The sequence below is a fragment of the Ambystoma mexicanum genome, chromosome 1p (assembly GCF_040938575.1).
Source record: "Ambystoma mexicanum isolate Mex_15411 chromosome 1p, UKY_AmexF1_1, whole genome shotgun sequence".
NCBI lineage: Eukaryota > Metazoa > Chordata > Amphibia > Caudata > Ambystomatidae > Ambystoma > Ambystoma mexicanum.
In genome coordinates, this window is record NC_090921.1 from 1,158,239,525 (window position 1) to 1,158,262,009 (window position 22,485).

At 40.5% G+C, this 22,485-nt stretch overlaps 1 protein-coding gene across 1 annotated transcript in view; it reads right to left on the minus strand.

Moving 5' to 3' along the window:
* Positions 1–206: 206 nt before the first annotated feature.
* The window catches only part of LOC138450402 (interferon-induced transmembrane protein 2-like), a 37,693-nt gene continuing 15,414 nt past the window's right edge, over positions 207–22,485 (minus strand). Inside the window, exon 2 of the mRNA XM_069604837.1 lies at positions 207–1,898. Coding sequence (XP_069460938.1) covers positions 1,695–1,898 — 204 coding nt within the window. The 3' untranslated portion in view covers positions 207–1,694. The remainder of the gene's footprint in view (positions 1,899–22,485) is intronic.

The following is a 22,485-nucleotide window of genomic DNA, read 5'->3' on the forward strand; positions in this document are numbered from 1 at the left end:
GGGTGTGCTGCAGGAGTTGGGTATCACCAAAAAGTCAGCAAAACGAGTATGGAACCTCCAAAGTTAGACAAAGGGAGACAAAAACCATTTCCCAAACCTTAACTTGCAACGTATGGTCCCTCTGTCAAAAAGTTAAAATACATTGGTTTGAAAAAGCTATACCCAACTCCTGATTCTTGGCAATGAAATAATAAGATTGAGACACATTGTATGCAAAGTAAAACAATATAATTATTTTCTTACCCTACATGTCTAGCTCTAGTTTGTCTTGCAATTAATTTCATCATCATTTCTTGGCAAATAGTTTTTAGAGCACAAATAAATAGGACCACAACAAGTACAATGTAAAGACCGAATTCTGATATTAATTGTCAGAGATCATGCAGATGTAACTTTACATTCGCATACAACACAATTTCACAGTTCATTCTTTTGATTTCCAAGGCTCCATGAAGTCCATACAGATTTAAGTGACAGTCGGGAAGAGGCAGTCAAGGTGGGGTGCGGGGGTCCTCTCCTCCATGGTTGGTGGGCCCCAGAAAAGGGTGGCTAGGTGGGCCCCAGAAAAGGGCTGGCTCCACTGAAAGAATGCGTGGGCATCCAGAAGGGGCATGATGCGACTGAATAAAATGCTGGGCCTTTTCCTAGCCTTGACATCTCTTGAAATTGCAGGCCATTTGATCAAGACAGTTTTCTACACCTTGCCTGCTTGCTCCTTTTATGCCAGCCAGCCGAAATAGTTGCCCAACATTTGGCAAACTACCCTATAATTATTTATTTAATATCTGTGCTTAATGACTCTACAGTTACTCCAGAGCTACACCGGGCAGTTTTAGATGGTTACACAGTACCAAAACATATCAGAGGACCAGGCAATGACTCCTCGCTATCTACAGTTTGTGCAACGCTCTCCTGGAAGATCCACATGGTATTGCTGCTGCCTAAATCGGTTACTGTAGAAAGGATCTAGTGCAGGAATTAGCACCTAACCAGCTGCTGTTTGCTCTCAAAACCCCACCTCGTGTTTGCGTGCAGGGGCAGATGCGGCGCCAGCATGGCAGCATGCCAGCATGCCATGGCCAGAAGCAATTGCAGGTGGGCTTGTTATTCTCAGTGGCCACTGACACTCCCAACCTGGGGTCTTTGAAGCACCTTTTTCAGATATGACGATCTCATGCCATCAAGCATGCAAAGGCCATCAGAATGCACATGATCATGGCAGCCGCAGGGACACACACCGCCGTACATATGTAGTCATTTTACCCCTCAAGAAAGGGACGTGTGGAAAACATGTGATGGCAGAAAATACAAGGTGCATCAAATAAATAACTGAGTGCGTCCCAGACACCCATATGATGGGAGGCATATTATGAAAATAGCCGATGCAGCAACTCACACTCGCCACTAAGTGAATCCAATTATACGTGTCTTGTGAATTAGATCATATCAATGCGACAGAAGCACACTGGGACGAATTTGTAAAAATTGTAAATAACGCGCCTTTGACGATCAACCCTGCAATGCATGAATACTACATTTATTTAGACCTGCTTGGCTGGAAAACGAGAATACAGCTCCATGTCATGCGGAGAAGCATGGAGAGAAACAGCAGAGGTGTGGGCTTAGCATGAAGTGTGAGAGACCTCATAAGAACATTGCAATGTGGGAAGCCTGGAGGCAGCCGGCCTCTACACTCAGCAGTAGTGGTTGTAGAAGTAGCTGTAGCAGGTGGTCTGGGTGTAAGCAGTCCCTCCTGTTGTGTAGTAGTATATTAGACCCGCAACACATGCGGCAATTACTTTGATTCCAAGCACCAGAGCCGTTTTGTTCAGGATCAGCGCTGTGCGGGAGTTTCTGGAAGCCGTAGGTCTGTCGCCTCTGGTATTGGCAGCCCTGGTCTGCAAAACGGGGGAAAAACAGAGATGGAAGTGTAATATAAATCAGTGATAAGCCATACCATTAGTTTGTTTGCTTTTACAGGGTGTACCATTAGTTCAAAGGCTCAAGAACAGCATCCTGGAGGCTTTTACTTTCTCCCGAGCCAAATATAGAATCAGATCGGACTGTACATTCCACCTCTACTGGTTTCCCAAGTCACGGCCAGGCATAGACACATAGACAACGTCAACCTGCTGCTCTGCAGCCCGAGAACCTTAGCAACCTTGCAAAACATTTCTTATATCAGCAGCAAGGCATTTCATATGCATGATGGAACATTTCACACTGAAAGACTTCAAAAAGCAGCAGGTACCTTTTAATCTGCGATAGTTGAAGTCAGAACGTTAAGTGGGACAGGGCTAGCCTGGGCTCAGTCCTGGCCATCTCCAAATATTGCCCTTGAGCCGAGCGCTCTGACAGGGCTCTCCAAACTGACCTCCCTTACCAAACATCTTTAAAAATATGAGTGACAATACTGCTCTTCGCCAGTAGATGTCACCTTCAGTAATGTTGAAAATCACAAAATCAGTTAAAGAAATTTGAAATCAGATACTTTTCAAACAGGAAATGGAAATTATAAGAGAATACTTTTGTTGATCTATTGTCTCACATTGTATTAAATTATTACATTATTATCATTAGAATACCTTTAATTAGTATGTTTGTATAATGGATTTCTTCAGAAGAATTGTCGGATGGCATGGTGTACTGAACCCTTTTGATTGGATGTTCTGTTTCATATTTGAAAATATTAATTTTGGCTAACATTTTGACACAGAACCATAACTAGAATATTTTCCATTTCATGGCTCATATGTAAACTTGATTGGTAATGTTAGGTCATACCTTTAATTGCACAGGCCACTTCTCGTTTAAAGTTTCATTAGCCACTTGGGATTTGAGGTTGTATGAGACCCTTTTTAGACCCCACCCCCAAATGATTCCATCATGAAGCAGTGGAGCCCCCTCCCTCTGGATTTTTAATCCCACTTAAAGCACAGGTTGAAGTGAGCAACACAGAGCACCCTCTTAAAGATGTATTTATATTCATGCAAACAAATAAAGTTGTTGTATGTCACTAATCAAATCTTACCAACATCAAGAATAACACCGAGCTGAAGGATTGTGACAAAGAATCTCCATATCTATATGAGTTTATTACACAACCTCTTTTATTTTGTGTCTTATATAACTGAAAATACTGTAGTGTTGAACAGATTTTTCATATTTGCCGTTCCTTGCATTCTGGTACTTTTAGTTTACCATTCAGAATCTGAACATGAAAGCCACAATGATATTATTTTGGCTTAAGATGTTGCTATGAGTATTTACATGTTGTCATGTGGTTTTACTATGTAGACTCTATAAGACAGTATTATTGTAGGCCTTGAAATCCAAAACGTAAATATTTGTACCAAGTGAGGCTTGGAAGCTATGTGGTCAAATGTGCAGAGTGGGTTAAAATTACTGCTTCTTTGCCTAGCCAGAGTATATTCCTGGTCAATTACTTAATACCACTACGAGTTACCTACAAACATTTCAGTCCTTATTTGAAATAGTGTGAAATTAATCACGCTATTTGGAGAAAACAACACCCTTACTGAGGGACAGATTTAATGAGTAGGAAGAAAATAGAGTGCACTCATGCTCCTCTGTTAGTTTACCACAAAGCTGTCACCTAGAATTTCACTTTTGATGCACTGGCCCTCTCTCAGACCTATATCATTTGATGTGACAGGCAAATATGTAGTCTGAGCAGCCAGTGAGTCTGCTACACTAGAATCTTTGGTGCACTAACTGTGGCAGAGCCATCATTCATTTTCTCCCCTGTTGCTGCCAGTCACAGAGATTATATAGGCCATGCAGAGTACTACCCCACAGGAGAATGAATGAAACTCTTTGCTATGCCCTGTTATGCTGCTATTTTATTGCATATTTTATAGCACACCTGCTGCCATTTTCTCACTTTCTAGGAGCTTGCAGTGGGGCAGAAGTCTATTGCAGTAGCGGGGTAGGAGAGCAAGTTTGCTTTGTTACACTGTTGATGTGCGCAGATCTGAAGATGTGGCTCTATGAGGTGTATGTTTTAGATATTTTGTGAGCTGTCTTGAGCAATAGTTAATATGCACCGCTGGCTACTAAGGTACGTGTTTGTGTGGTTGTCTGTCGGCCTGTCAAAGTGGTGCTTAAGGAGTAAGTGGAGTTGTGTTGGTTTATCTGTGATATGATATGGCATTTGTAACGCGCCTGTACACAAGTGTTTCAAGGCGCGAAGAGGCAAGGGAGGGGGAACAGAGGGAAAACAGAAACAACGATCTTACTAGGCCAGGTGACATTGAGATTGTGCAAGTCCTGGGGAGGGGGGGAGGAAAAACTGTGGTCGCAAGGGGGAGGGGGCAGTGCAATACATAGGATAAAAGTAAAAATAAATAAAGTCAATAAATCAAAAGTGTGGCCAGCTGGTGGCAAGTGCAAGGGTAAGTGCAGAATCAAGTGTCAAGTGCTGGTAGGGGGCTGTAGGGATATAGAAACAGTCCCTGGGGTTGCCCCAGGGGGGCAGTGCAGATGTGCAACAGGCGGGGAGGGGACCTGGGCCGAGATCAAAGGGTAGCCAGGTAATCAGTGCAGTTTCAGTTTGAACCAGGAGGTCAGCAGGGGAGAGGAAGGGAGAACGCAGAAGCAAAGAGGAGGTTCTTGAGGTGTTTCCGGAAACAGGAATGGTTCTCCTCAAATTTCAACGAGGCAGGTAGACTGTTCCAGAGAGTGGACCTTGAAGAAGAAAGAGATCGACCACCAACTCGTTTCTCAAAGAAACGACTGACCCTGACAGAGTTGGAGCCGGATGAGCGAAGAGCTTGAGAAGGAAGATATCTAGGAAGAGAGAGTTGAAGGTATTGAGGCCCCAAGCCCCATAAGACCTTGTGGACAATGCAGAGGATTTTGGACTTAATCCTCGCCGCCACTGGGAGACAGTGCAGAGATTTCAGTCGTGGAGAGATACGGTCCCTGGGTTTGAGGCCAAGGACAAGTCTCGAAGTCCTGTTTTAGATGAGTTGCAGAGGGTGGAGAGTAGAGGCAGGCAGATTCAGAATGTAGGATGTCTTAACCCACTAATCCAAGCCCTGCAACATCACTGTGCATTGCTGGCAGCAGAGACATCATAATGCCCGCCGGAAAGCATGCTTCACTCCAGAAATCACCAGAAAGTGCACAGTGAAAATCTGAAAAATAGGCCACCATCTACCTTTGCCTATGTCAGTGGTCACACAGGAGACCACTGCCAAAACCCACCATTGGGCTACCCACAAAGTAGCCTGAAATCACTTGAAAAAGTGATGCTGATTGCCAAAAGAAACACAGAGCTGCTTAAAAAATCTGTTTTATTTGGTGTCAAATCTGCAAAAATCATGGCTCACAAACCACCCAAAAAGATCCAACCTCCTTTCTGGGTGGTCAACACCATTCTACTGCAAGAATCTACATAAATATAAGGTCCACAGAAGTATGTGTGATCTGAACAAAGTCCACTTTTGAGGTTTGCTTGCTGGAAGAAATCTGTCAAAAATGGGTGTAATACCGTTACTCACCTCTACCAGAAGCCGGCGTTTTAAAACCATTTTGTGTAAAGTTGTACATTGAGCAATGCAAACTATGCCAAAGAAAGACTTGCTATCAGAAGCCTAAGAGGTGGATACAATTTAAAACTATATTCTGAAAAGGTTTGAATTAAGAAATTGTTTAATGTATGAAATAAAAATGTGGGTTGTATTATAAGAAAAGACAATTTGTAGACATTAGGTTAAGAGTTAAACGTTTCCCACACTGTGTTCAAACAAATTCCACACCTTCTCCCTGGACAAAGGGGAATTCCCCCTGCCCTTGGCTAAGAGATTGACAGGCTGGTGTCAAAAGGAACTGGGAGTGGGACCCTGGCCTGTAGCTCTCAGTGCAAACAAAGGAATCCTTGGGTTGAATAGAAAATGCTAATTCGGGTGTGACTGAAAACGAACTGCTGCCAGGAAGGGGAGACATGTGACCTCTGAGTCAGCACAGCTCTGGGGGCAGACCCGACTGAAATGTGGATTTAACATTGAGCAAATATATGTTTTAGAAAAATGCCTATAACAAATTGCACTGAACTGACAAAAATGTGACACTTTGAGATTGTTAAAATGAAAAATGTGCTCACAGTTTAAGACTAAGCTAACTCTTCTGAGACCTAACCCCGGAATTATTCATATTGTAGCTACTATGTTTATGCCAGGAACCTGAAAAACTACAGAATTGTGCTCAGATGGGGTGTGCATGCATATTTAAAAATTGGTGCAGAAATAATATTGAGATACCCACCAAAAGCGCAAAAAGCGGTCATTTCTGAACCCAAGCTCTTGGGAAGATGAGAATTGAACAGAAATATACCTTAGTTAATCTGCCATGTGATTTATGTAATACTAAAACGTTGTGTATATTGTAAATATATGTTTTATGAAAAATAAGATATGCTGTACAGAGACCAAGGGGAGTGTTTTTCCCCAAGCCATAAAGATGACACAGGATGACACGCTGATCCTTTCTCCAATCAGGGGACAGGGAATCCTCTAACCTATCAGATCCTTAGAGGACTGGGCATTGTAGAATCAGCCTCCCCACCCACTTTGGAAATACATAAATGGAGACGGCTTAGGACAGGCAAGATACACACTTTCCACTTCTCGACTGAATTCTTGGTGAAGCACCCTGCAGGAAGACTCCAGACTCCAGACATAGATCCTGAAACCAGACTCCAGAACCAAGCTCTAGAACCAAACTCTAGAACCTTGATGCAGTGAGGCCTAACCCACAATCTGAATCTTTTTCAGAGGCCTGCAGAACCTAGCAACCTGATTCTAACCCCTAAACTTCCAAGGGGCTCTCACATTCAACAGCCGGGCTGTGCTGTTTTGGTATTCTAGCCAAGAACCCTGTGCTAGAACCAAGATCCATACCCAGAAAGCAGAGCTGTATCCAGAACCCGTCAGATCCAGTCCAAGAGGCCACGCAGACCAGAGTGCCTGAGACCTGTCCGGTGGCGAGTGAGAATCCCAGCTAAACATTTGTCCAGATCTTTGACGGGGGCCCACTCCATTCCAAAGCCATAGGAGTGAGTATCTAGTCTAGAACTGTACATAACCAATCTCTTTGTTTAAAGTAATACTATTCCATCCATTTCAATCTGTCCTGAACTGCATTGCAGAACCTCTGTTGTCTATCCTTAATTCTTCTATCCTCCACATAATTCTTGATAATTGTAGCAATAATCATCTTTGCGCTATTTTCTGAAGTGGGACAAGTGTTTTGACGGACAGAGATCAGAGCGGAGGTGCTGCTGTTTTGGCGGCTGTCCGTTGAGTGTCTTGCTTCTTCATAGCTCCTTAGTATAAGCCTACTCTTGTTGGTAAATCTTTAAAGCGCATCTGTCATTTTTGAAATCTTGACTTTATTTCTGACAAATCTACCTTCACAAAAACCTCTGTAACTTTGGAACCGCACGTCCTAGAACAGAAATGTAACTGTCATTTTGAAGCTAACATCCTAAGCTTTCTAATAAACCCAAAACGACATTCCAATTCCTTATAGTTTTTCCATACTTGCGTTTCACGCATGTCAAAATAGCTGTTTCTTGTTTTCAACTGCTGAATTTCGTTTTCAATCTGATAATAATTCATGAATCATTGCTAGTGTTGACCTGAACCAATCCAAAGTAACTATCACTTATCTTGAATCCCATTTAGTGAATTCAAATCATTTTAGCATATTTTCCCTGTCATTGCAATAACATTCAAAAGTATTTTTGCCTGTTTAAAAATCATACCTGCTCTCTCTAAGCTTGCTGGGGAACTGGGATTGAACTGCATTATTGATTGTATCCCTGAAACCTGTGTGCCCTTATTTCCATCTCTTCACATTGCATAGGGTGGGGAGTGAGTAGACACAAGGGAAAAAGTGATCATATTATCTTTTGATTGAAATCATGTCAAGTTTATTTCTGTGTTGCATTCTTTCCCGTCATTGCATTTCCTTGAATCATACAAAGTATTCTCTGCTACCTTATCCTTTTTATTCCTACTCCTAACTGATTAAATAGATTGTTGATATTGTAATACTACCCATTGCTGCTCACTGTACATATTCATAAGTGTGCTATTCATATATTATTCTATTCATAAAAGTGTGATATATATTGTTCAATTCTTCAAATGAACCTTTTTAATTTGCAAAACAAACCTACTTCTTGTCTCAGTGAGGTCGGGAGATCTAAAGAGAGGGGCGTTATATAAGGGTTCATCATCCAGATTTAAAGAACTTTGACATACAAATATATAAATAAGGGCTTCCATTAGGCATCCCATACTAGGCATTGTCTTAGTTGGAGTGCTGGATTGAAGTCACTTACAAGAAAGAGGCTGTTGCAGTAGTCCAGCCTAGAGAGAATAAGAGCTCTGAAGACAGTGAGCTTCTGGGGGAAGGAGAGGAAAGGAAGAATTCCTCTGAGGAGGTGCAGCTGGTAGTGTGACTTCTTACAGACGTCAGAGATGTGAGGAGAGAAGGATAGTGTGGAGTCAAAGATGACCCTGATGTTTTTAGCCTCACAGGTGGGAGCAGGAAGAGGGCCAAGAGAGGCTGGACTGAGAGTGACAGGAAAGGAGGGAGCAGGTGTGCCGATGCAGAGAATCTAAGTCTTACTGGTATTAAGGCAGAGATCATTGGCGGCACACCACTCCTGGATAGTATACAGACAGTCAGAAATGATAGAAGGAGAGGTGGTGGACGGGAGTCTGAAAATGAGTTGAGTGTCCTCCGCATAGCACTGAAAGTTGGGGCAGAGAGCGGCGATGCGGTGGGCAAGAAGTGCCAGTTATTTGTTGAACAGTCCTGGAGAGAGGTTAGGCCCCTGGGGAACAACACAGTTAGAGATAGAGATAGAGGAGAGGAAGGACCCAAGTTGGACCTAGGAGGGTCGATCGGAGAGGAAAGAAGTCAGCCAAGCCAGGGCCTGATCGGTGATACGAGGACTCCTTGCTTGTTTCCAGGTTTGCAGTGCCGATGCTGCCGGAGTGCCACCGCATACAGGGGGTACTTTGAACCCTCTTTTGAAATCCCATCAGTTGTATATCCGGCTCTCTTGACCTCATGATCAGTTACCCAACGTACTCGCCACTTGACCACGACTTTCTTCTGCACTGATCCCCCTTTTTTGAAGTCACGGCTTGATTATCCACAGTCTGTTTGAGGAGAACTTCACAGCACTCTTGTGAATTCGGGTGGGTTTGTTTGTGCCCTTTAAGACCAAAGCCATCCCTTTATGCCTGAAGCGGCTCAACACATGTCTGACTAACCCCAGTAAGGTGTACAACATCTGCCTCCGGCAGGATCAGAGACTGAGCTGATGGTGAAGGCAGCAACTCGGCTGCACCTATCATCTCTATCTACTGTTTAACCATGGTATCACATTGATAGTGTATACTTTTGGTTAGCCCTGGTAGTGACCAGGACTATCTGCAAAGTTCTTTTAAGACGGCCTTCTAGCCGGTTCTTTTAGCCTTCAAAGTTACAAAGTTACTCAAACAATTGTTTTTTGAATGCAAGCCCCTGATGAATTTCCCCTTACTGTGTGTGATGTGGTTGTATGAGGAATGAAACATGTTGGGTTGATTGGGTATGATGTAGTGTGGGTGAATTATTTTTGGATGGTGATTGTTTCTCTATCCTTAATATGGAACCTGATTGATTATGTTTCTGTTTATTGTCACTGTTTCCGGGTATTATTTTCTTGAGTTTTTCTTCTGTACTTTCCACATTTCTTTTGTATTGTGTTGTTAAATATGAATTGCCTTTTTGAAGGATCTTTCTTTTAACTATTGTTAATCAATTTAATAAAATATATATATTTTGATAAATTCCTGTTCCGAATCTATATTGTGCAGCACTAACTTGGTTGTTTGTTTCCTCACTCCAATGTGGTGAGCTATATGCTATTCCTTTTCAGTTTGGAAACTTGATCCAGCTTAAGGTAGATGCTCCACCTGGTCATTACACTGTCCACCAAACTTTTTGTTTAATATGTGAAGGTTTTCCTTAGTTAGGGGGCTTGTTTGGTGGAGCAGTATAAATACTTCGTCCTCCCACCTCTCCCAATGTCAGTTTGTCCTGATCGGTGATACCCAGGTTATCAAGCAGACGGTTGAGCAGGATGGCATGGTTTACCATGTCAAAGGCAGAAGAGAGATCAAGTAAGATGAGGACACAGGGGATGTTGGAATCAAGGTCGGAGAGAAGGTCTTCACAGATGTTCAGAAGAGCAGTTTCTGTGTTTCAGGCAGCTTGGAAGCCAGAAAGATGGTCATGGAGACAACCAACAGATTCAGCGTGAAGACTGAGCTGGGAGATGGCCAGCTTTCCCATGAGTTTGCCCAGGAAAGGAGTGATGGAGATTGGGCGAAAGTTTACCCAGGAAGGAAGGCTCGGCAGATGTTTTCTTAAGAAGAGGGTGCACAAGGGAGTGCTTCAGCTGGGAAGGGAAGACTCCAGTGGTGAAGGAGTGCTTGCAGAAGTTAGTCAGAGCAGGAGCCAGGATGTCAATGTGGTCCTTGATGGTTTTTGAGGAACAGGGGTGAACCTGCTTTGACAAGATTTTCATAGATTGGACTTGTCTAGAAACCTTGTCCGGGGAGAACAGGGTAAAGGCAGAGAAGAAGAGAGGAGAGGTGGGAGAGGAAGGGCCAGAGGAAGAGCAGGGTGTAGAGGGAGGAGGGGGGAGAGAGAGAGGACAGGATGTCCTGAGTTTTAGAGATAAAATGAGAAGACAGGGCCATGCAGAGGGCCTGGGGGGGCAGGAGACTGCAGAAGGATTGGCCAGCTCCTTGCAGATTTTAAAGAGTTATGCTGAGTTGTTAGATGCCGCAGAGATGCAGGCTTCATTGTGGGCTCTCTTCTTTGTGCAGACATAGAGCCGGCATTGCCTTTGGTGCAGGTGGCAGGCCAGTTTGTCAGAGAATGTACCGGAAGCACGCCATTTCCTCTCAGCCACCATGCACTTGCTTTTAAGGGTGACAAGGTCTGTGTTCTGTGGAGGGTGGTGGTCTGTGGTGGGTTTGTTTGGTATTCAGGGAAATGTAATGCATATACACAGGCGTTCAGATGGTGTATGTTCCATTTTGTCACCTGTGTTTTTTCAATATACAGGTTGTGTGCCGCAATGTTTTTGAAGTTGGGGCAGGAGGTAGAGTGATTTTAAAGTAGCTATTGTACCAATACCTTTCTCAAATGAATGGCAAACTTTATTGCATTGACACACCAGGCAAGATTGTGAATATGAGGGTTTCAAAATGCACTTGAAACAAAAGCAGCACACAATAATAAACTGAAGCAAAAGGCTTCAATTTTCCAACACTGACTCACTAGGGAGTCAAGGACCAGACATGGGGTGGGCCAGAGGAGTAGCTCCAAAGGTTGCCAAGGTCCAGAGGAGAGTGATTCACCCGAAAAGATAAGACACAATGACCAGAGGGAAACCTAACCCACAGAGCTTTGCTTGTACCATAGTTGTACTTCAATACATTTTTTGTTTTGGTATTAGGTGGTGCTTTTAAGCCGAAAGTATTGCAATTGAGTAAAGTTAAGAAGTAGAGGACGTGTGATGAGGGACACACAATTTGATGGTGTGGGTTAGTTATTCACCAGCCCACTATCGGATTTTCCCTCCCCGCCCAAAACACATCCGCCTGGGATGTCTTTGAGCTAGCTCTATAAAGCAGTAACATCAAACATTGCCCTGCCATTGTTATTTACAAGTAGTCTCCTAACAGTTAAGAGTTAATGGCTTAATTGCAGCTGCAAAAGTGATACAGGTTTAATAAATAAATGTCATACACAAGTGTTCCTTCAACCACTTGATTTACATTTGTTCCTTGCGCTTAGATCCAGTCTAAACAAACAATGACAAAGTCATCAGTTTTGGCTTTTGTATAGGTATTAGATAGACATATGCCAGACACTCATATGCCTAGATAGTCCCACCATGTTCCAGCTGTTGCATCCTATGGTTTGTGGTACCAAGATGACAGTGCCTGGCAAATACCTATCCCATGCCTACAAAAATGCCAAATCGGTTATCTTTGCCAATGTTCGGATTCTATTGAAGTGAATGCAGCAAGATGATTACTGGCAAATACAAAGTGCATTGAGTTTAATGTATGGTTATGTGCTTGATCTAAGCACTGAATTTCTGTTAACTTCAATTACTGTTACTTACAAATTAAGGTATTCATTAAGAGAATGATACCGTAATAAAAAATGAAAATTAAACTGTCACGTGTCATAAATTGATAAATTACTGTTCTATTCATGTAGGAAAATTACATTTGTACCGAGACAGTTTGCATTTTATTGTTAAAATATGTTTAAACTATATTCATAATTGTGTGTTTTAGGGTAAATCATGTTTCAAAGATAACACTAATAAACATGTTCTAAAGAGATGTGTGTCAGATAGTATGTTTTTCTTTAAATTTGCAAACACATTTGTATCAAATATTTCTGTTTATGAATATATTGTGTTGTTATTTCTGTTAGGGACGAATCTCGTGCCATTAGTTTATTATTCCAGCCAATGTCTAGTCTCGCCACAATGAAAAAAGATCCATTGAGCATTGCAAACAAAGATCAAGGCACGGCCTGCCCTGCCCTGTCCCCCCACTCGAAAACCCTCTATCTGTCCCCCTTGCCACTCCATTCTTTTTGGAAACAGCCAGAGTATTACAAGTTCCTTTTTCTTACTGGAAAAAACAGCCCATGTTACGAGGTCTCACATGCGATGCCTCTCGTGTAGAGACAAGTCACAAGTTTAACATTATCTGCAACAGTCTTTTCTCTAGCATAGTAAGATATATACAAGAAGATGCTTCAAAACCACTGGTATTATATGCCAGGTAAATCCATAAGTAGCCATCTAGAACAGACATATGCCTAGGCATGGTCATAGATTAAGAACAATGTCTCCCTGCCTGTTGCTTGCAGAAACGTAGATGCTACATTTAATTTAAGTAACCAGACCAGCAAACAGTGACCTAAAAGCTCACTGCACAAACTGGTCTGCAAGCATGGTCCGTACAGGAAAGGTAAGTGGGGGTGGGGATAGACTGATGTATTATGAGTGCAAATTAATTGGGTTAGTAGGCGAGGCAAAACAGGTAGGTTTTTAGATAATGTTGGAAAGGTGGGGGCAGGGTATAGTGCATTCCACAGGACTGGAGACTGCACAGAAGATCTGTGACTTCTGAGCAGAGATAGACATTTTACAAAAAAGATGTGGAACTTGGGTACTTTATGGGAATTGAGGGATGGATCCTCGGGCTTAGAACCGCAAAGGTTTCGAGAGAAAGGGGTGTCGGCTGATAGAAAGCAAGTGGATGCAATGGTTCAAGCAAAAATGTCCCTCTAGGTTGTTTTCCAGTTTTTTTCTTTGTTCAAAATTGAATTTATTTTGAACAAACTAGGGTGCAACTAGACTAAACCTTGCAAACCCTTCAAATGTTGGGAGAGGGGCTAACTTCAGAGACTGTGGATGGAGGGGGAACTCGTCTGTGTGGGGGTGTTCTCCACCAAGGCATGTTTGTGGGAACTAGTGACAATTTAGCAGAAAAGTGTGCACTTTAAATGATATCAGGTCACTGACCTTGCCTTTAAATGTTATAAGATTGAAGGACACTGCACATTTCTGTTGGCACTTGCCATCACTTTTTTTTTTTTTATTTAAAATTTAGTTTTTGATGCATACACATCTTTACAAAATATTGATGCATTTCTTATATACATCCGTAAGTTACATCATAATATAAAAAATGTTCATATTTCCAATATTAAAAGAACAAATAAATGCAGTTACTGTCCGTGCATCATAAGGAAACTATAAATGAAGTGTCTCTAATTCTAGAATAATACATACATTAATAAAAAATAGAGTAGAAATCCTAGGCAGCAAAGCAATATATAATTACATAATTCGCTAACATGATGAATTATAACATATAGATTCAAAATACAAACAAATATATAAATACATAAACTTTAGGTCGCAATATACTAATTTAAAGCTGATTCAATAATTTTCACTAAGCGCACAGTTGCAAAGATAATGGAGTTACAAGATCCCCACATGCATCGAGACCATATTAGCTCTCTTCCAACTTCTGAGTGTGTGAAAGTGAAGGACTTAAGGTTTAACATCCTATCTGTTTCAAAAAAAGGACATGTTAGAAAGAGATGTTTTAAAGTTTCTAAAGCATTAGTGTTGTTACAAAATCTACAAGAATCGTCTTGAACATTATTAGCAGTTTTAACCCAGTGTTTTGTTCTTACTTTTGTTTGTAAAAGATCTAAGCGAAAGCGCAAATAATGCATCCGAGTTTCAGCACTCAGGCATAACAAAAGGTATTGTAAGCGTGGAGATTGTTTGTGTCTAAAGGATGCGTATTCCGAAAATGATGCGTAAAGTGAGATTTGATCACACGTAGCTGCCCAGTCATTCCAAAATAACCATTTATGTGCAGTGGTTAATTTATACTCTAACTCGTGAGGAGATATATTTATTCCAGATAAGATAGAGAAAATACGCTTTTGAAAATGTCTTATCTATCTCGGATGTAGAGTTTGTAACATGATGTACAAGTCTTCATAAAGCGAATTTTCAATCGGAAAGTTCATCTTTGCAAAGGTTTTGAGAATGCGCCAATTATGACGCACTGCCAACGAGTTTAAGCCTAGTTCGTGACAGAGGATGGCATTTGGAAGATATGTTGGTAGTCCTAAGGTTGCCTTCCATAATTTAGCCTGAAGTTTGTTTAAGAAAGTGGATACGTCTAAAAGACAGAGATCAAGACCATATAAAATGATTGCTTCCACTTTCTTTGAATAAAATTCAAACAATGGTACTAAAGAAAACATACAATATTTTCGAAAAATGATTTTCATTTGGTTTTGTAATTTTTTCACTCAATGCCTTATACCAGAAAGTAGCAGAGGAATTATTAGCAAGATTATAACCCAAGTATGCAGTTTGTGTAACAATTTGAAGATGATTTAAATCGATATGCCAACTAAATTTCCGCACCTTTTTTTTGGAAGATAAAACTAAGATGTTAGATTTGGAGAAATTTATTGTAAGGTTGTTTAATACACAAAAATGATTGAAGATTTCAAGTTTCTTCTGAAGGCCGATTGCGTGCTATCAAATAGAAGCACATCATCAGCATATGCTAACCAAGAAAGTTTAAGTTTGCCAAGCCGAACCGCGTTAATTTGTGAAGAATCCCAGAGATCTTCAATGTGCGATAGAGAGAGATTAAATAGTACTGGCGCGAGGTTACAACCTTGTTTCACGCCAATTGCTGGCGGAATGGCGTCAGTTAGCAACCCGCTATTAGAAATACGGACTCTGATAGAACTGTGGTGATGCAACAAGGCAATAAGTGCAACTAAAGATGTTGGAAAATTTAGTTTTAGCATCTTATCCCATAATCTACTGCGAATGACGCAGTCAAATGCGGACGAAAGGTCCAGTGAGGCAATAAAAACAGGTCCACTAAGGGGGCTATGTGCTCCCGCTGTAAGATGTGCTAGAATGGTTGCATTTGGTTGTGTTCCCATGTTTTTTCTAAAGCCAGTTTGTGCTTTATTTAAAATGCGTTTTTCCACAATGTGTTTTTCAACATCTTTCAAGAGAAGAAGAGCGAAAACTTTGGCTGCAACATCGATAAGTGCAATGGGCCTAAAATTTAATGGATTATTTAAAGGCCCTTTCTTATACAGCGGGATGATAATAGAAGTTGTCCAGGATGCAGGAAGACTTTTTGAAACAAAAATAGATTGATAGATAATCAAAAATAACGTAGCCCAAAAAAGGGAGTCGTCCTTTATGACACACGGCGGAAGGCCATCAGGGCCTGCACATTTTGAGCTTTTCAACTTAGATATAGCGCAGAGGACATCTTCTGTGGACCATGGACAGATCAAAGGGATCTGTAAAGCTAGGGCCAAAATATCAACCTCTTTAAAACTTTCTGGTAGGAGATATTTTTGTTTAAATAAAGCAGCCCAAGAAATGCCATCCACGGCAGATTCAAAAGAGGACTGAGTACTATTATTCGCTCCCCTAAGAATTTTCCATATATCAGGGATCAATGTTACGATTACAAATTAACCTCACCAAGTTTTGATTCCCAGTTAATTGGAATGAAAAATGTGCTGCCTTTATTTTGTTTTTGTGGTTCCTTAAGAGACATTTTTTTGTAGCCATATATCTAGTGCTATCCATTGAAGCAAATTGTTTTTTCAGTGTTCTTAATGCATTATTTCTTTCATACTTTAAATTGCCTAATGTGTTTGCTAAAAGACTTTCAGCGCGACAGGTATTATGTTGTTTTATCGATGACTTAGCTATGGCAGTTAGATGCAGTTTTATCATCTGAAGATTCCAGGATAAGATAGTCTGTGAATTCCTAGCTTCATATTTGGAAAGGGGCCACCAATCACGATTTACAAGAAAGGTTATTTGGCGGCAGGTTGAAGTATTCCACCTAATTGATAGAAGCTGGCGATCGCTATGAACTAGGGTTAGTATTTGAGAGGTAGTAAAAGACGCTAATTCAACAAACATAGTGCTTGACAATATAGCGTGATCTCCGTAAGAAGGGAAATTCACGCTGATCGGAGAAATAAGTCCTGAAAGAAGTTTTGAGACCACAATGTAGTCGATCACTGCCATCACTGTAATGCTGTGGTTGGGATGTGGTGTGTGGTTTGCTTGGTCTGCTGCTAGTTCATTGTGTACATTCACCAGCATTGTACTATGATCCCATGTTAGAGTATAACTATGGTTGGCGTTTTCTTTTCATCTTACACTAGTAGACCTCAAGGATATCAACTCAGCTTAAAAAAGTAACTATTATGTGAGTCACTTTCTTTGTGTGGGAATTGTGGACCAAATGTGGCATTTAGGGTACTTAGCCTCTTGACACATTCTAGTGAGACTCTTCTGCTGAAGCTTCAATGTTAACAGCAGCCATGACTCTCACCTTCATGCACGAAACAGTGAAGACAGTTGCCTCCTTCTATCCCCTATCACCCTTACAAGCACTCATCTGCCATGCAAGTGCTAACATCCCATCACAGTTTTAATTGTGGCACCGTTTACGAGCTGCCTCCTAACCTGCCTACAGACGGCTCTGTAGTTTTAGAGAGGACAAGTCAACATGACCCAACATTTTTAGTGAGGGGCCACTAAAGTCCCATGTGCCCAATGGTTGTTGTGAGCCTGTTAATAGTAATGAGTACTGTGGGAGTTTTTATGCTGTAAGTTCTAGAAATTCTACAAAAAGCACAGGAGATGGGGCCATTCAGAGATATCTTTGTGTCACCACTGATGTGACATTTGTATATTGTTAGTAGCAAACGTAAACCCTCTCCGAAAGGGTTCTGTAGACAGACCTGTTAACACTCTTATCAATTGTTGAAAATCAATGATCCTGCAGGTCGCTGTTCTGATTTGCTTATTACTTGATGTGCTTTGCACCGTGAAGTAAACTGCACTGAGAATGGGCGCATGTGGCTGGCTGACATATCGCGGAGCAGACGTTGGGGGAGGTGAGAGTTTGTTTGCTGCTGCATACTGGGACCTTCTGTTCTCTCTCCTCACCTATCTCCTCACTCTGGCACGGTGCAGGTAATTGTGGTGCATTGCGGTGTAAATATCTCATAAACATTGCATTTTAGGGCATTGAAATGTGGTTTTTGAGGTCCCATGGGGATCTCAGGTTTTGTTCCCTGTGTGGGGACAAGTCCTTCTACGACCACATTGATGTATCACCAATTTAAGGGACCGTCTCATGTGTGAAGGTGTTGAAATCCGGAAAAATGGGGTGTTGTGTCCAAATGTCATGTACCAGTAATGTAATTTTAACTATGCAAAATCTGGTGCAGATTGGGGAAACAGTGTTGAATTTTATAAGGACAATACTTCGCCAAGCCACAAACCCACAAACAAATTTTGACTTTTGATTACATCCAGGGGCATGGGTGGGGTGTCCAAATGTAATTTAGCCAGTAATTACCATAAGGTCATAACAGGTACCTATGCACAATTTGGTACACATTGGTGATACAGGGTACAATTATATAGAGAACATCACTTCACCAAGCACATAACTACAAACCCACAAACAAATGTGGACTTTTTTGAAATCCGGGCAAAGGAGTGGGGTTTCCAAATGTCATGTAGCCAGTAATGTCTGGTGGGTCCAACAGGTCATTATGCAAAATGTGGTGCAGATTGGGGAAACAGTGTGGAATTGTATAAGGAACAACGCTTTACAACGCAAAAATGTTGACTTTTATTCATAAAGATATGACATTTCCACACTTTTTCATGTTAGCATATTTCAAGTGAAAAGAAACTGGTGCCATGGTGACCACTGTTTTCAAAATTGCAAGGCAGGAGTGACGATTCAGATTTTTAATGTAGCAGACTACTTTTGTCAAGCCTGTCCCTCTTCCTCTGTGCAACCTCTGGGAGTTGCTGATGAAACTGAGCACACAGTGCTGTAAGAGCAGTTGTGTTTATGTGTTTTTAAACCCAGCATAACTTTGTTGGTGTTAAATTATATTGCAGTGGTGCTCCACTATAGTTAAAGTGATTGCCTAGATCCATAGGAAATCCTAACATTCTATTGCTAATAATTTCTGACTTGCATGATGGATTTGTCTGATATTTTCCAAACAAACGGTTTGTCCCAAAGACCCCCACTCCCTCCACTCCCCTCACAAACACCCCCAACCCTTCAAGACCGGAAATCTGGGGAGAAAATTGTTAATAAACGAAAAAGTAATAAAAACATTTTTAAAAAATGTTTTCAGCCTACTCCCATTAATTTTTCCACAGAGAAAAAGTCCAAATGTTTCCGTGCTGAAGCCCAAAAAACGCTGGATGAAATTGGCTGAAATAAGAAACAACTTGGACTTAATTTCCAGGACATGTTTGGGGGTTATTCGGTCAAGTAGTTTTTTTATATTTGACAGGGAGTTTGGTGCTCCCCTCTCTAAAATCATAGCTATATTTGTCATGGTGCTATTTATTTTTTTGCTCAATGCAAACTATTACTGCAGTAATACTGGGTTGAATAAATTAACAGAAAGTGCAAAAAAAGCTATTTGGAGGAAGAAAATTATTGAAATAGCATCAGACTAGAGGTGGGGAGGGCTAAAGAGGACATAATGGAAAGTTAGGGAACTGGGGGTGGTATAGGGAGCAAGTCACAGTTGGGATGTTTTTGCATTATTGGGTGAATTTCGAGGGAATCTCACAAGATTACTGCAGTAATAACGGAAAAAAATGCATCACTCTAAGTAAAGGGAGAAAGAGAGTAATAGGAAGAGGTAAAGGAGGTTAAAATCAATTGAGGCGAGTAAGGCCGACCTAGAGAAAAGGAAGGAGGTACATGGGGATTGTCTGTGAGGACTTTTTTAATTTTTGAGTATTATTTTGGTAATTGGCACAGGATTACCACGAGATTACCTCAGTAATTATTGGGTATTATTAGGTGAATCAAACGGGGGAAAAGATAAATGGTGGGAACATTTGTTGTGCGCACATCTACTAGGCAGAGGGAATTGATTCTTTGTGCCAGTGGCCCGGGCCAGTGGGCTCCAAAGAAACATAGTGGTGCAACATGTGCAGCGGCCATCGCCAGTAGCTCTTGAATAAACTGTGGTATAACAAAACCCTTGTAAATTCATTGACAAAACTTCAGTTAAGTGACAGTTAAGGTGATCAGATTAAACGCAACAAAACGCTTGAAATTCAGGGGATGTGGGAAGTGTTGATCATCTTAACCCAACGTCCCCACTAAGCCCATGAGCACATACATAACAGATGGGATTCAGAAATGACAAGCAAAATTTGGGCTGGCAAGATAGCTCAGTGGGTTGAGAGCTCGCTGTTGCAATCTTTGTGCGAGCTGCAGGCTTCCTCCCAGCAAGGCCAACTCAGAATTCATCCCCTCGAGCTTGATAAATGAGTATATATATGTATATATATATATATATGTATATTCCGTGAAAAAACTTTGTTAAAGGGACGTTATGGTTAAGTTGCGCTACTAAAAACCTATGAAATTCATTGAAAAAACTTTGTCAAAGGAGGTTATGGTTCCAAGTAAAACCGAAAAACCCTTGAAATTCGCCAGTTATGGTAAGCTAAGCAACCATAACTCACGCCACCACTGTGCACTGCTAAGACTAACACCCAGGACATCAAAGATGACATCACAAATGTCATTGATGATATCACTGATGACATCACATGTGTATGTACTTTTCATGAAATATGTGTACAAGGGATTCTCATTATAATGTTGCAAAACAAGTTTCAAGGATCATTGCAATAAATATCATACCCTAATTAGTGCATTGAACGATGCATTGATATAAATAGCATTCTATTACGGGGTTCTATCTAGTATACTAAGCTACTCATACAAAAACATAACATTGTGTGCAGCGTACAAGATGAAGGTATAATATTCGTAATGTTAATATGTTGAATAATGAAATAATTGTTTTCTTAATAGATTTTTGTGTACTGTGAAATATGTAATGAGTAACTAATAAAACACATGTATTACATAATTGCATTACTATAAACAAAACACAAAGACACAAGAACACATACCAATATGGGAATATACAGGGAAAGTGAAGTTAGCAAAAAAGCACAAGTAGTAGCAGAAACAATTCATAACTTAACTGATTATTTTCATGCAAATAAATTATTGCTCTGTTTCAAAGCTGCTATTTACCCTATGTATATGTATCACTTGATGTGATTTGACCCTAAGGAAAGTAGTATGAGTACAATGTATACAAATATGATCATATACAGGGAAAATAAAGCCATAAAAAAAACAACAGAACTATCGAAAAGTGCTCATTAGTCTATTGATTATCTTTATGCACGAAAAGGATTGCTGTCTTTCAAGCTTGTGTCTTCCTGTATGCATATGTTTCATATGATGTGACTGGACTCTAAGGGAATTACTGTAAGAACCTACTTGAAGGATACATCTACAAATAAAATAACATTTTTAGTTTCTGACTGTTACTGAAGAAAACCATGTGGCCTAGACATGTCAGCAAAAGAAAAAAGAGCGAGCCAGACATGTGAACTCATCAGTGATGTCATCAATGACATTTGTGATGTCATCTTTGATGTCCTGGGTGTTAGTCTTAGCAGAGCACGGTGGTGGCGCGAGTTATGGTTGCTTAGCTTGCCATAACTGGCGAATTTCAAGGGTTTTTCGGTTTTACTTGGAACCATAACGTCCCTTTGAAAAAGTTTTTTCACTGAATTTCATAGGTTTTTAGTAGCGCAACTTAACCATAACGTCCCTTTAACAAAGTTTTTTCACTGAATTTCATAGGTTTTTAGTAGCACAACTTAACCATAACGTCCCTTTAACAAAGTTTTTTCATTGAATTTCGTAGGTTTTAGTAGTGCAACTTAACAATAATGACTTTCACTTTATATACATATCATATGGAACTGACTGAATCTCTTCTACTGTACTTGATGTCCGCGAACTCATTTAATGTTCGCGGACATGTTCGAAGAACAGTACCACTAGCTAAAAAACTCTGGGGGGGTATGTTTGATTGTTATATCATACCATAGGAACATTTAACAAATTAAAAAAAGCACACAAACACATCATATGTACTAATACATAATAAATGTAACCCATATATACAACACACTAACCATTCATTTAAATGCACTATGTTCTAAAATGAAATATACCACAAGAAAATAAATTGGCTTCCAACATAATTACCTCACAAACACAACAGAACTGAGAACAAGAGCAGACCCACTGAGTACATAGGACATATCTTACCTGAAATAGTAAGTGTACTTAATTTTATTCATATATTTATAAACTTTCTGTATTAGATAAAAAAATATATTATCTTTTTTTTTTCTCTCACAGAAATGTCTAGTACTCTGGAATGGCTAGAGGAACATTTCCCACATGAAAAAATGTCACAAGATAGTGAAACTAATGGTAAACACTTTATAATATAAACCATTTAAATATTATTATTTAGTATACATTTAACATATATATTTTCTTTTGTACAGAGCATAACAAAATAGAAACTACCTCTGAAGAAGCTGTTATGGAAAACGCGCTTGACAACATAAAAGAAAAAATTGATTTATTGTTGACCAATTTTAATAATTTGAAAACTTTTGTTGAAGATCATTTTAAAACAAAAACGTCATACCATTGCCCCACATGTACTTGTCCCCCTTCACCATATCCCACTCAATTATCCCCAAACCCTCTCCATAACCCAAAACGTTTTGATGAGACTTCCATCCCTTCTTCACCTAATAACAATCATGATGAAACCCCTAATTCTCCTGTTTTTGTTTCTGTTTCTGCCTCACCTTCTCTG